General features: G+C 42.0%; 1 protein-coding gene across 1 annotated transcript in view; it reads left to right on the top strand.

Annotated features, from left to right (window-relative positions):
- ITIH2 (inter-alpha-trypsin inhibitor heavy chain 2) overlaps window positions 1-5,264 on the top strand; it is a 42,246-nt gene extending 36,982 nt beyond the window's left edge. The window contains exons 17-21 of the mRNA XM_062210946.1: window positions 504-617; window positions 1,006-1,204; window positions 1,762-1,934; window positions 3,372-3,483; window positions 4,959-5,264. Coding sequence (XP_062066930.1) covers window positions 504-617; window positions 1,006-1,204; window positions 1,762-1,934; window positions 3,372-3,483; window positions 4,959-5,106 — 746 coding nt within the window. The 3' untranslated portion in view covers window positions 5,107-5,264. The remainder of the gene's footprint in view (window positions 1-503; window positions 618-1,005; window positions 1,205-1,761; window positions 1,935-3,371; window positions 3,484-4,958) is intronic.
- The last annotated feature ends 8,227 nt before the right edge of the window (window positions 5,265-13,491 follow it).

Below are 13,491 nucleotides of genomic sequence, written 5' to 3'. Positions count from 1 at the left end.
GCAGGATAAAGATGTCCAAAAAACAAAGCAGCAGTTCCTTGGCCTTAGCCTGATTCTTGGCTGCCCTTGGAATTGATTAATATTGGTCTGTATGCCAAAAATAATATATATTTTTTTACTTTCCTTTGGCAACTTCCAAAATTACATTTCTACTTACCTCTGCTTAGATACCCATCCATGTGTGTATTTCCTTATATAACTGTGTGTGTTTTTTATTTTTTGGTTTGTATTCATTATTTATCTCTAGCATCTCTAGCACCTAGCCCACTACATATGTGATTGTCTTTGTAAAATTGTCTTTGTAAAATAGCATAAAGCTCTGGAGGAGGCTCTGTGATGAAGAGACTGGAATATGAACCACTGGTCCCTAACACCACCTATCACAGAGTAAAACACAATAAATATTTGTTCTGAGTAAATTAAAGGTATTTAGTGATAAAACACTGTTAGCAAGCTCCTTTCTTCTGATTTTCTTTGTTTTCCTTTTCCTTGTTTATTTCCAGTTGAAAATGACCCACATTTCATCATTTACCTTCCAAAAAGCCAAAAGAATATCTGTTTCAATATTGACTCAGAACCTGGAAAAATCCTCAACCTGGTTTCTGATCCGGAATCAGGTAAATTATGTGTGACTGCGATCATTAGATAACTGTGATGGCTCCCCTCACTGAGATTTCCTTCTTTCTCACCTTAATAGAAGTTCTGCATTTTTCAAACTCTCATAATTAGTGATAAATTAATCATAAATGTATTCCTAAATGTTTTGAATAATTATAGTTCAAAACACACACCCTGATTATGAACTGATCTCATTGTGATATATATAATTAACCTAAACCATAACAAAATACATCAGCTGCGACAGTTATTAAAAAGTATATAAATTCTGAAGCAAAATCATAATCATTCTCATTTTATCAAGTTTTAGATATTTGAATCACTGTGTCCACATATACCAAAAAAATGACACCCAAGAGAGAAAAATCTTTTTATTTTTTTTGGTAGGGCTTTCAGTCAATGGCCAGCTTATCGGGGCCAAGAAGCCCCAGGCTGGAAAACTGCATACGTATTTTGGAACACTGGGACTTTATATCCGAAGTGAAGACACGAAAATAGAAATCACCACCGAGACCATCACCCTGAGCCACGGCTCTCATACATCCATCCTGTCCTGGTTGGACACGGCCCACGTGGCGTATCAGAGGCAAGTGTTACTCCGTGAGAACTCCAGCCTGTCCTTGACTTACTTGTCCTTACACGACTGCCATCCTCAACAACACAGAACTTAAAAATCATCATTTTAAATGTCAGGAAGTCAAGGTTCAGAAAACCAGTTTCTACTCATGACCCTGCTCTTAGGTGTAGGAACTACATCTTTGGGTCACTGTACGTTTGTTTCAGTGACTGGCCTAGTGCATGACACTCAGTACTCAATACATACATGTTGTGTCAATGAATAAGTCCATCAACTGAAATCCACAGCCTACGTCACATCAAGGAGTGCATTCCAATCATGCCTTAAGCATAGTATCTTCTCAAACAGGGTCTGTACATTGATTGTTTGCAAACATGTAAATGGAAGACTCTTAGATCGGGGAGCTAAAACAGCACAGCAAAAAAATACAATAACACGCTTAGAAAATGAGTGGAATTGAGCTGGGAAGAGTGGAGAGCTCATTTTTAGGGGCAAAGAGAGCGACTTTCTAAAAAAGTGTGTTCTGGAACTCATTTAATGTTTAATCCCATTGACTTTCACAATAGGGTGCTTGTCTCAGTGAAGAAAGAAAAAACTGTGACTGTCACTGTCAATAAAGAGCTGTCCTTTTCTGTTTTACTTCACCGTGTTTGGAAGAAGCATCCCATTAACGTAGACTTTCTGGGGATCTACATCCCGCCCACAAGCAAGTTTTCTCCCAACGCACATGGACTTATAGGTAAAGTGACTTTCAACCATCTGGCAATTTTAATATTGCTCATTTATTTGTGTAATGGCTTTACATGTGGATATTAGCAGTGTAAACAATACCACATAGTTGAGAGGTCTTTAGCGACATTGCGTGACAGCAGTGAGAAGCTGGGAAAGTGGTGAATGTGGACTCAAGGTTGGAAGACCCAATGCAGCAGCACATCTGACTGATAATGCAATAGCCAAGACCATTGGTCTTTCCAAGGCCAGATGTCAGCATCATGAAGCTGGGCAAAGTAAGAAAAGGGCCAGCTACATTTTTTTCTTTTTCTTTTTCTTTTTCTTTTTTTTTTTTTTTTTTTTTTTTTTTTTTTTTTTGACAGGCAGAGTTAGACAGTGAGAGAGAGAGACAGAGAGAAAGGTCTTCCTTTTTCCATTGGTTTACCCCCCAAGTGGCCGCGCGTCGATCCGAAGCCAGGAGCCAGGTGCTTCTCCTGGTCTCCCATGTTGGTGAAGGGCCCAAGCACTTGGCCCATCCTCCACTGCCTTCCCAGGCCACAGCAGAGAGCTGGACTGGAAGAAGATCAACTAGGACAGAATCCAGCGCCCCAACCGGGACTAGAACCCAGGGTGCTGGTGCCGCAAGTGGAGGATTAGCCTAGTGTGCCACGCCGCCAGCCAGATACATTTAAGTTGTATGCTGAAGAATTTTTTTTTAAGATTTACCTATTTATTTATTTATTAGAGAGAGAGAGAGAGAGAGAGTCTTCCATCCACTGGTTTACTCCGCAGATGGCCGCAACAGCCAGAGCTGAGCCAATCAGGAGCTTCTTCCAGGTCTCCCATGCAGGTCTCCCATGCAGGGGCAGGACTTGGGCCATCTTCCACTGTTTTCCCAGGCCACAGCAGAGAGCTGAATTGGAGGTGGAGCAGCCAGGACTCGAACTTGCGCTCATGTGGGATGCTGGCACTTCAGGCGGCGGCTTTACCTGCTAACAGTGCTGGCCCCACTTTTTTCTAACTGAAGAGAGGTGAACTGGGGTAGGATTTCTCTGCTGATAAGCAGAACATCCTGGACAACCATTCCTTGCATTGGAAGAAGGGTTCAAACCCAAGCATCTGACAACACAAAGCTTGTTCCTATGACTTGAGCTATGTTCCCAGGTGCTTGTCTCATCCCAAGCCATCAGGGAGGTCAGTTTACTGATGACCCAGCAGATCAACCTCAGGTATACAAAAAAATGTCCGCAGGGCATTTGATTTCAGGAAGGGCCCCGCCCTCCCGGGCCCCTCCTTTTTCTTCCGGGCACAGCTTGCTTGCTCGCTCAGAAATCCAGGAGGGAAATGCAAAAAATAAAAAAAATAAAAAATTAAAAAAAAATGTAGCTTGGATTCAGTGATGAGCTCTTCTTTTTATTTAACCTTGGACTACTTGTAAATAAATGGCTGGATTCTGTTTCACTAGGCCAGTTCATGCATGAGCCAAGTGTACGCATCTTCAATGGAAGACCAGGAAGAGACCCCAAGAAACCAGAGGCAAGCATGGAGGTGAAAGGACACACACTGACTGTCACCAGGTAGGCCTTGGATGGACAAGACAATACCCAACAGGCCCCTGTTAGGACTGGACTCAGAGCAAAACGGAGTAGCAAGAAAGGCTGTGTTAAGCACTGTCTCTGTCAAAGGAAACACTTTGTCAGGAACAGACCCATACTCAATATCGGCACAAGGACATTTCAGATCGTCCACCCTCAGTGCACACATCTGCATCAGAAAAATGATGCCAACCCTAAATAATCTGTTCTACTCATCTGCACGCATTCGAAGCCCTCGGGCCACAAATTGGATAATAGAAAATGTTGGTCCCAAAGGAAGGAATCATAAAAATAATCACGAACCACAGAGCTCAAGGACAAATGCATATTTTATGTAAGGCCTTCTTTCTTGGAGCAGATCTACCAAATGTATTTTTGTATAGCTTTTCTCACAAAAATAATATCCATATGCTTGATTTTGACATGAGAACTTAGATACTTACAAAGATTCTGAATGTGAAATTCTTATATAAATCTTTATAATTTTTCCAGTCTTTTGCAGTTGTCTTACCTATGCCTTATTAGATATCATTTTAAAGTATGTTTGTCTTTTTAGAGTTTTTACAAAGCAGTCAATTTTGCTTAATTAGAAATGAATCTATTTGCATATAGACATGTCATTGGCTTCTACATACTTAAGTCATAACATTCTAATAATAATTAATCATAAAATTACAGTGTCACCCCAAAAATAGATCTGTGAACTCACACTATGTGTTCTCAGTGTATATGCCATGCAATGGGTATCGCTTTACTAGATAGAGAACAGTGAGTTACCAATGAGTATAGTGAGCACATTCTATAGCAGAAATGGTGAGCACCAATGAATAATAGTAACAATATAGGAAGTTGGTAGAAGAGCATCTACTCCACTCTAATGACAAAAGGCAAATGTCCAACCTCATTTCCATCTACCCCGAGACCTCATGATGCGTAGATTAAATCGAGTTGCACTTACTGACTTTCAATGCTCATTAAAGGCAGTGTGCCGGATCTCTTTCAAATCATTGGCTTCCTTGCCCTTCAAGTAGAGGGTGTGAATTTGCTCCAGACCTGCTGCCATCACGCCCATAAGGTGAAGGCAAGGGGTACCTCAGATTCACTCTTCAATGATTTTATGAGGCTAGCCTACAACACTCAGGAGTTCTGTTCCTGACTTCTGACCATCCGAGTTCATTTACTGCTCTTCACCTTGCCAGAAAAGTCCAAGTGGGTCAACCTCTACAAGGGTGACTTGAATCATCTGAGGACATACTGTTAGTTCTGTGCCTCCAACACCCTGCCCCAGGTTCTGATGTTTCATAGGACCTGGGGAGCTGGGGTAGACGGTGGGCAGGCGGAAATGGTGGTGGAATTGGAACAAAGATTAGCCAGGGAAAGGAGTGCCTTGTTTTCAGATGTGCCATGCTTGCCACGCCTTGATGCATATGCTCACCATACCTCCGTTTTCCTTGCAGAGGCTTACAGAAAGACTACAGGACGGATATAGTGTTCGGAACCGACGTGCCCTGTTGGTTTGTACACAACAGTGGGAAGGGTTTCATCGATGGACATTACAAGGATTACTTTGTGCCTCACCTCTACAGCTTTCTCAAACGGCCCTAGAGCTTTATGGTTTTGGAAGTTGTATGCACAAAGATACTGTATTCCCCCTACCATTTTGTAGTCATTCCTTAGTTCAGATAACTAAAAGCAAACCAGGTATCATGGTGACTTATAAAGCCTATTCACAGATTTGAAGGAAATAAATATTTTGCAAGGAAGCGTGAGGATTTTGTTGCATTTTCAGATGCTAAAGTGTGTTATCAAAATGATGCAAGGAAAGCTGCTTTGGCAAGTCAAACTGGTATCTTGACCAGAGTCCTAGATTTGACATTGACTGTGATCATTTCACTATTGTTTGAATGGCAGCTCCTCAACATTGCACACTGAGTACAGTTTTACATTGTTAAGTTACCTGGGAAATTCAGTTATAAGATTATTTGATGAGCATGGAGCCTGAACAGGGGAAGTTACTTGATCACTGATGCTTTGGAGGAATTTATACTACAAAGCCCTGTTCCCATCTGAAGGGATAGCCTTGCCAAAGTGACAGTGCTCCGTGGTGTTGGCCCCGAGACCCTTCTTAGTGCATGAAGCCTGTGGTCGCCACAGTTCTCCAGAGGGAAAGAACCAGTAGAAGACTTACTGCAAAGATTGACTTACATGATTGTGGAGGGTGTGAAACCCAAAATCTGCAGAGAGGCCGATAGTACAGGAAATCCAGGGGAAAGCCGATGTTGCGGTTCAAGGACCCTCAGGCAGGAAGAGCCCACGTTGCTGACAAAGGCTGAAGGCAGTCCTCCAGAAAATTCCCTCTTGCTCAGGGATGTCAGTCTTTTTGTTCCATTCAGGCCTTCAACTAAGTGGATGAAGCCCACTCAACACGGGCAACCTACTTCACTCAAGTCCGCTGATTTAAATGTGAACGTCATCCAAAAACATTCTCACAGAAACATTCCCAGTATTGTTTGTTGTCCAATTATCTGGACATCGATGGTGCAGGCAAATTGACCCGTACAATTAACCTTCACAAGGCCTTAGTGTGGTCAACCTCATTCTGTTCACGCAGCCAGTCTCCAAATAACATACAATACAATGGGTTGGCAACTGCTTCTTCACTAACAACCACACAATGCCCGCCTCCCTCACTTTATTCTAAAATTTTGCTACTCTAAAATTCTTTCTATGCTTAAAGTCACCCCAGATGACTGATGCTAACATTGCTAACTGAATTCCAGAAGCATAATTCTCAAAGCCTCTCTAGAGGCCGCCTCTCTGAGACAAGTTTCGCACAGAGACTTTACCACGCCTTAGAGAATTTTTATTTTGTTTGCATTTGAAGAATTACTAAGAGTGATACCATTTCCAGTTTAAACCTTGTAGTAAACTTTACTACAAAACAAAGTAGCAAATCATGTCAAAACAAAAGGCTAACAACATTTATAAGGTAGAATAAATGAACAGCAAACTTAAAATGAAATCAGGTGATTCTATTAAGTCTGCATTAACATAGTGGATTTGGGTGGTAAGGTATGCAAGTCTGGTCCATTATAATTCTGTGCTCTTTTTGGTAACTTTACTTTAAAAATTGATTCCTTAAATGGGATAAAGGAATACATTGGGGAAATTGCACTTTAAATTTTTTAAGGAACATCTGCATGAAATTTCCTAAAATTTGATGAAAATGATTTTTCACTTTAGATGCTAGGCAGAACCCCCTCCTTTCGGAAATATCCAACCTGTATTGTTAAAGTAAGCCTCTCTAACCTAATTGTGAAATATTAAAGAAATGTGATGAGTTCTGTAATCTAAAGAGGACTTCAGCGCACAGCAGGCAGAGGACAGGGACGTGGTTTTGATCTTCGATAGATAATGGTCACCTATGACACATTTTTAAAAATTTCACTACATTTTTCCATTTCCTATTTCAAAAATACCAATCTTAAAGTGGTAATATTCAGCATAAATTTCCAAAGTGGGTTCATGTTACTAATTCTGTTACTCAGTAGAAATCGTGGCTGTAAAACTTTTACCTTTAGATAAACAAGGAGCTTTCCAAGATGGGATGCAGGGGTCCAAGTGCGGTCCCAATCACTACGCCAAACACCTGCCCCGCTCTTAGCAAACAATCTCCAGGGAAAACTAGGACCTAACCAATTGTGAGTTGATTGTCACATACCTACATTCTGTGCATTAACAGAAATTTGTCATTTCTGCAAACGTATCCCTCCTCATGGTAGGATTTTTCATGTATATTAACAGACCCAAATACAGGTAGTTTCTCTAATGCATACGAAAATAAGATTCAAAAAATATATATAATTTTAAGCTTAAAAAAAAAAAAGAAGGAGGGCTAAGGAGTACATGGAGGGTCTAGCATTGTGGCACAGAGGGTAAAGCTGCCGCCTGTGTCACCGGCATCCCATATGGAGACCGGTTCATGTTCTGGCTACTCCACTTCCCATCCAGCTCCCTGCTAATGTGCCTGGGAAAGCAGCAGAAGATGGCCCAGGTGCTTGGACTCCTGCCACCCCTGTGGGAGGTCTGGATAAAGCTCCTGGCTGCTGGCTTTGGTCTGGTGCAGCCCTGGCCATTTTGACATCTGGGGAGTGAACCAGTGGAGGCAAATTTGTCTGCTTGTCTCTGTCTCTCTCTGCCTTTTAAATAAATCTTTAAAAAAATTTTTTTTCAAAAAGAGGGGAAAAAAGAGAAGATTCAAATAAAAATAGTGAAGGAAATAGAGACAGAAAATCTCAGCAAGCAAGCTATGACATACTTTAACATTGTGCAAACTCAGCAAAAGAGAGAGCACTGTAACATTTGATAAACTAGGGGCTGGCATTGAAGTGCAAGGGTTAAGCCGCCACCTGGGACATCAGCCTCCCACATGAGCACCAGTTCAAGTTCCAGCTGTTCCACACCCAATCCAGCTCCCTACCAATGTGCCTGGGAAAGCAGCAGATGATGGCACAAGTGCTTGGGCCCCTGCCAACCACATGGGAGACCTGGCTGGAGTTCTAGTCTCCTGGCTTCAGTCTGGTCCAGCCCTGGCCATAGCAGACACTGAGGAGTGAAACAGCAGAGAGAAGATCTCTCTGTCTCTCTCTCTTTCAAATAAATAAATCTTTAAAAATATGAAACTAGATTTAATATCAAATCCACACGTGATTCGAATTATCACAAACTTTATTAATAGCTGATGTTTTGAAATTCATTGCCTATAATAACTATCTGACATGGAATCCTTCTTGAGACCAGTAATATACCTTCTGTATAATTTTTTTTTTAAAGATTTGTTTGAAAGTCAGAGTTACACAGAGAGGAGAGGCAGAGAGAGAAGAGAGGTCTTTTAACTGCTGACTCACTCCCCAATTGGCCGCAACGGCCAGAGCTGCGCCGATCTGAAGTCAGGAGCAAGGAGCTTCCTTCGGGTCTCTCACATGGGTGCAGGGGCCCAAAGACCTGGGCCACCCTCTGCTGCTTTCCCAGGCCATAGCAGAGAAGTAGAGCAGCCAGGACATGAACTGGCGTCCATATGGGATGCCGGCGTTTCAGGCCAGGGTATTAACCCGCTGCGCCACAGGGCTGGCCCCAATCTATAATTTTTAAATAACAAGTGAATAATCAACTTTGGATTTAAAATGAAAGAAATACATTAATGGGAATAATTGGAAAGGAAGGAATTATTCTGTGGCTTGTCTGCAGATTAGCTTCTGCCTTTCAGTAATTAAATAAAAATGACAATGACCTATTTTGTATTTGTTTATTCTTTGGCACCTTGCAAACAGTTAGTGGTTTGTCAATATCTATAGATATTTTGTATAGGGTTTTGGTATTTGATTTGAATCTCAGCTGGGGCAGTACAAGGCTGCTGTTTGTAAGCTGTATCAATCAACTTTAGAATAAATGTGTAGGCTGGTGCTGTGGCATGGAGGGTAAAACCTCTGCCTGCAGTGCTGACATCCCACATGGGTGCCAGTTTGAGATCTGGCTGCTCCACTTCCAATCCAGCTCCCTGCTAATATGCCTGGGAAAGCAACAGAAAATGGCCCAAGCGCTTGGACCCCTGCACCCAAGTGGGAGATTCAGAAGAAGCTCCTGACTCCTGGCTTTGGCCTGGCCCAGCCCTGATCATTGTGGCCATTTGGGGAGTGAACCAGCAGAAGGAAGATTCATTTATCTTAGCCTCTCTATCTCTGACTCTGCTTTTCAAATAAATAAATAAATCTTTAAAAATAATAATAAAAGGATAAATGTAACCTATTTTCAAAGCTTAAGTATCAATCTACATAATTGCCATTACTTCAATTAAACATCCAAGTCTTATTGTCAGAAAAATGTAAAGTTTATGTTTGAGAAAAATCATATTCTTGGTTCAGATCATACTCTGATCATAAGTTAAGACTTGTTTTTAAATTACTGAGAACTAAACAAGTTTTCTTAGAGTTGTAAATGTTGGGGTTGGTGCTCTGGCACAGTGGATTAACTCCCTGGCCTGAAGCATAGGCATCCCATATGGGCACCAGTTCTAGTCCCGGCTGCTCCTCTTCCTATCCAGCTCTCTGCTATGGCCTGGGATAGCAGTAGAAGATGGCCCAAGTCCTTGGGCCCCTGCACCCACGTGGGAGACCCGGAAGAAGCTCCTGGCTTCTGGCTTCGGATCGGCGCAGCTCCGGCCATTGCGGCCATCTGGGGAGTGAACCAGCGATGGAAGACTCTCTCTATGTAACTCTGTCTTTCAAATAAATAAAATAAATCTTAAAAAAAAAAATGTTGTATCCAGAGAAACAGATGAACAGAATTTAAATGCATCCCAATCAATGTGTATCAAAAACGAACTAGAATTGAGAGTTATTCAGTATCTCCTGGTATAAGTTGTTACCCAAATCACTTTACGTGCTTTTTTTTTTCTTTTTAAATAGCAAAATGCTTTATTTAACCCAGACCTTGGAAGGCAGTGGGACTTTCTCAGCTAATCAGAGGTGCACAATGAAATCCTCTGGTCCAACTTCTTCATTTTTTTAAGGTTTTTATTTAATGAATACAAATTTCATATGCACAGCTTTTAGGGATATAGTGTTTCTTCCCTGCCCTCCTACCCCCACTCCCATCCCACCTCCTACTCCCTCTCCCATTCCATTTTTCATTAAGATTCATTTTTAATTCACTTTATATACAGAAGACCAATTCTATACTAAGTGGAGATTTCCACTGTTTATACCCACACAGACACACAAAGTATAAAGTACTGTTTGAAGACAAGTTTTCCTATTAATTCTCATAGTACACTTCATTAAGGACAGAGGTCCAACATGGGGAGTAAGTGCATAGTGACTCCTGTTGTTGATTTAACAATTGACACTCTTAATTTTGACGTCAGTGACCACCCGAGGCTCTTTACATGAGCTGCCAAGGCTATGGAAGCCTTTAGCTCACGTGTTTTAAAAGATCACTTAATACCGCTAAGTGGCATCTTCTCTCCAGCCTTAGTCTTACTAAAAGATGTGACTCCAAAGATACAGTAAAAGCGAAGCAAAATCACTCGGTGGTCTGGATGTGCTAATTTATAGCTTATATGCTGTAAGTATTTAGTACTATTTTTCTTAACATTTTATCGTTCTGGTCAAGTCTCTTTGGTGACTTTTTCTGAATTACCCACATAAGAGAAAGAAAAATAAAAGATGCTTCTCCCAATACTGCAGGCTTTGGAAACTACTTTATACTAAGTTATTGATGCAATTTGATATTTTTTCATAATCTATAAACAAAATTACAGTATTGCACCAGCTTTTCTAAATTCATCTCCATTAAAAACTTGCCTTAAGCTACCAGATTGCTTTTGCCACCATTAGCCAACTGTATGTTTGTATGTTTTAATTTACTTTCACAATAAACTTCCATGTAGTGAAAAAAAATGATTCAGTCATACAAATAACACTTCTAGAATCATTTGGTTAATTTACGACATGGCTGAATCATATTCTAATACTATCATTCCATTTGCCCTGTGGGAACTGAGGTGTATCCTATTATCAGTTAATGGTCTCTTAGGCCTATCAGGGTTAATGTAGATTTTTTTTTTAAGATTTATTTATTTATTTACTTGAAAGGCAGAGTTACAGAGAGACAGAGAGAGAGAGAGGTCTTCCGTCCAGTGGTTCACGCCCCAGATGGCTGCAACGGCTAGAGCTGAGCTGATCCGAAGCCAGAAGCCAGCAACCAGGAGCTTCTTCCAGGTCTCCCATGTGGGTGCAGGAGCCCAAGGACTTGGGCCATCTTCTACTGCTTTTGCAGGCCATAGCAGAGAGCTGGATCAGAAGTGGAGCTGCCAGGACTCGAACTTGCGCTCATATAGGATGCTGGCAGTGCAGGCGGCACCTTTACAGGCTATGCCACACTACTGGCCCCCAAGGCAGATTTTTAATGAGCTGCTCCAGATTATCAAGATTGTCCTCATTGATCTATCATTTCATTTGAATGTATGGAATGGTACTAATTGATAAGCAATACACACCTTGCATCTGTGGCTGTTTCTCACTGTTGTATCCCCAGCGTTCAATGGAGTGACTTACATATTGGAAGCTCTCAGTCAGTGTCTGCTGAAAGAATGTGACTCAGCCATGTCAGGAAAAACTGATAGGCTGTTAGAAGCAGACGCTTGGCCGGCGCCGTGGCTCAACAGGCTAATCCTCTGCCTTGCGGCGCCGGCACACCGGGTTCTAGTCCCGGTCGGGGTGCCGGATTCTGTCCCGGTTGCCCCTCTTCCAGGACAGCTCTCTGCTGTGGCCTGGGAGTGCAGTGGAGGATGGCCCAAGTGCTTGGGCCCTGCACCCCATGGAAGACCAGGAGAAGCACCTGGCTTCTGCCTTCGGATCAGCGCGGTGTGCCGGCAGCAGCGGCCATTGGAGGGTGAACCAAAGGCAAAAGGAAGACCTTTCTCTCTGTCTCTCTCTCTCTCTCTCACTGTCCACTCTGCCTGTCAAAAACAAAACAAACAAACAAACAAACAAAAAAAAAAAACAGATGCCAGAAGGCAAAGAGAAAAAACAAAAAAGTAACAGGATCCTGTTATGGGATTCCAAGAAAGAAAACTTGGAGAATTTGGTCTTCCAGGACATGAATCCAAGAATCTGATATGACCTCAAGCAAGATGAAGAGACAGAATAACTTTCAAAAGAGAGAGGGAGAGAGAGAATGAGAAGACAAGTCACAGTCTAGGAGAAAACATCTTTCAAAAGACTGGTATCCAAAATATATAAAGAACACTTAAAACTCAATAATAAGAAAATGAATGCCCTAATTTAGGACAGGCAAAAGACCTGAAAAGTCATCTGACCAAAGATGTACAGATCCCAAACAAGCATATGCAAAGATCCTCAATATCCATATGTCACTAAGGACTGCAAATTAAAACAGTGGGGTATCACCACATGCCTTGTCATCATCAAGAACACCAGTACCACCAAATGCTGATGAGAATGTACAGCAACAGTAAGACATTTGTGGCTGATAGGAATGCAAAATGATTCAGCCACTTGGGAAGACATTTTGGTAGTCTCATAAAATCAAAAACACTCTGATCATATAATCCAGCAATCAGACTCCTTGCTATTTACCTAAATGGGATGCAAACCTGCACACAGATGTTTATAGCTGTTTTATTTATTAAATGTCAAAACCTGGCCAAGGCATTCTTTAGGAGCTGAATGGATAAACTGTGCTACATCCAGACAATGGAATATTATTCAGCATTAAGAATAAGCTGGGGCCGGCACTGTGGCTTAGCTGGTAAAGCCACTGCCTGCAGTCCCAGCATCCCATATGGGTGCCGGTTTGAGTCCTGGCTGCTCTACTTCCGATCCAGCGCTCTGCTGTGGCCCGGGAAAGTGACACAAGATGTCCCAAGTGCTTGGGCCCTTGCACCCACGTGGGAGACCCGGAAGAAGCTACAGGCTCCTGGCTTCGGATTGGCACGGCTTTGGCTGTTGGGGCTATTTGGGGAGTGAACAAGAGGATGGAAGACCTCTCTTTCTCTCTCTCTCTGCCTCTCCTCTCTGTTTAACTCTGACTTTCAAATAAATAAATAAATCTTTTAAAAAAAATTAGTCTGTAAAGGTTACATACTATAGGATGTCAACTATATGACATTCTGGGAAAGGCCAAACTGTGGACGGCAGACAAAATTAGGGGATGAATAGAATACTTTCACAGGGCAGCTCCCTGCCAATGCACCTGGGAAAGCAGCAGAAAATGGCCCTTGGACCCACATGGACGACCTGAAAGAAGCTCCTGGCTCCTGGCTTCAGCCTGGCCCAGCCCAAGCTGTTGTGGCCACTTGGGGAGTTAACCTGTCAGGAAGATATTGGGAAAATAATTAAACGTGAAACACAGGGATAAAATGTTTAAGTTTTGGTTTTATTCATTTGAAATAGGGGTAAGAGAGACAAT

The sequence above is a fragment of the Lepus europaeus genome, chromosome 14 (assembly GCF_033115175.1).
Source record: "Lepus europaeus isolate LE1 chromosome 14, mLepTim1.pri, whole genome shotgun sequence".
In the NCBI taxonomy this organism is placed as follows: domain Eukaryota; kingdom Metazoa; phylum Chordata; class Mammalia; order Lagomorpha; family Leporidae; genus Lepus; species Lepus europaeus.
The sequence above is the reverse complement of the archived record's forward strand: the minus strand, read 5'-3'. Positions and strand labels throughout refer to the sequence as shown.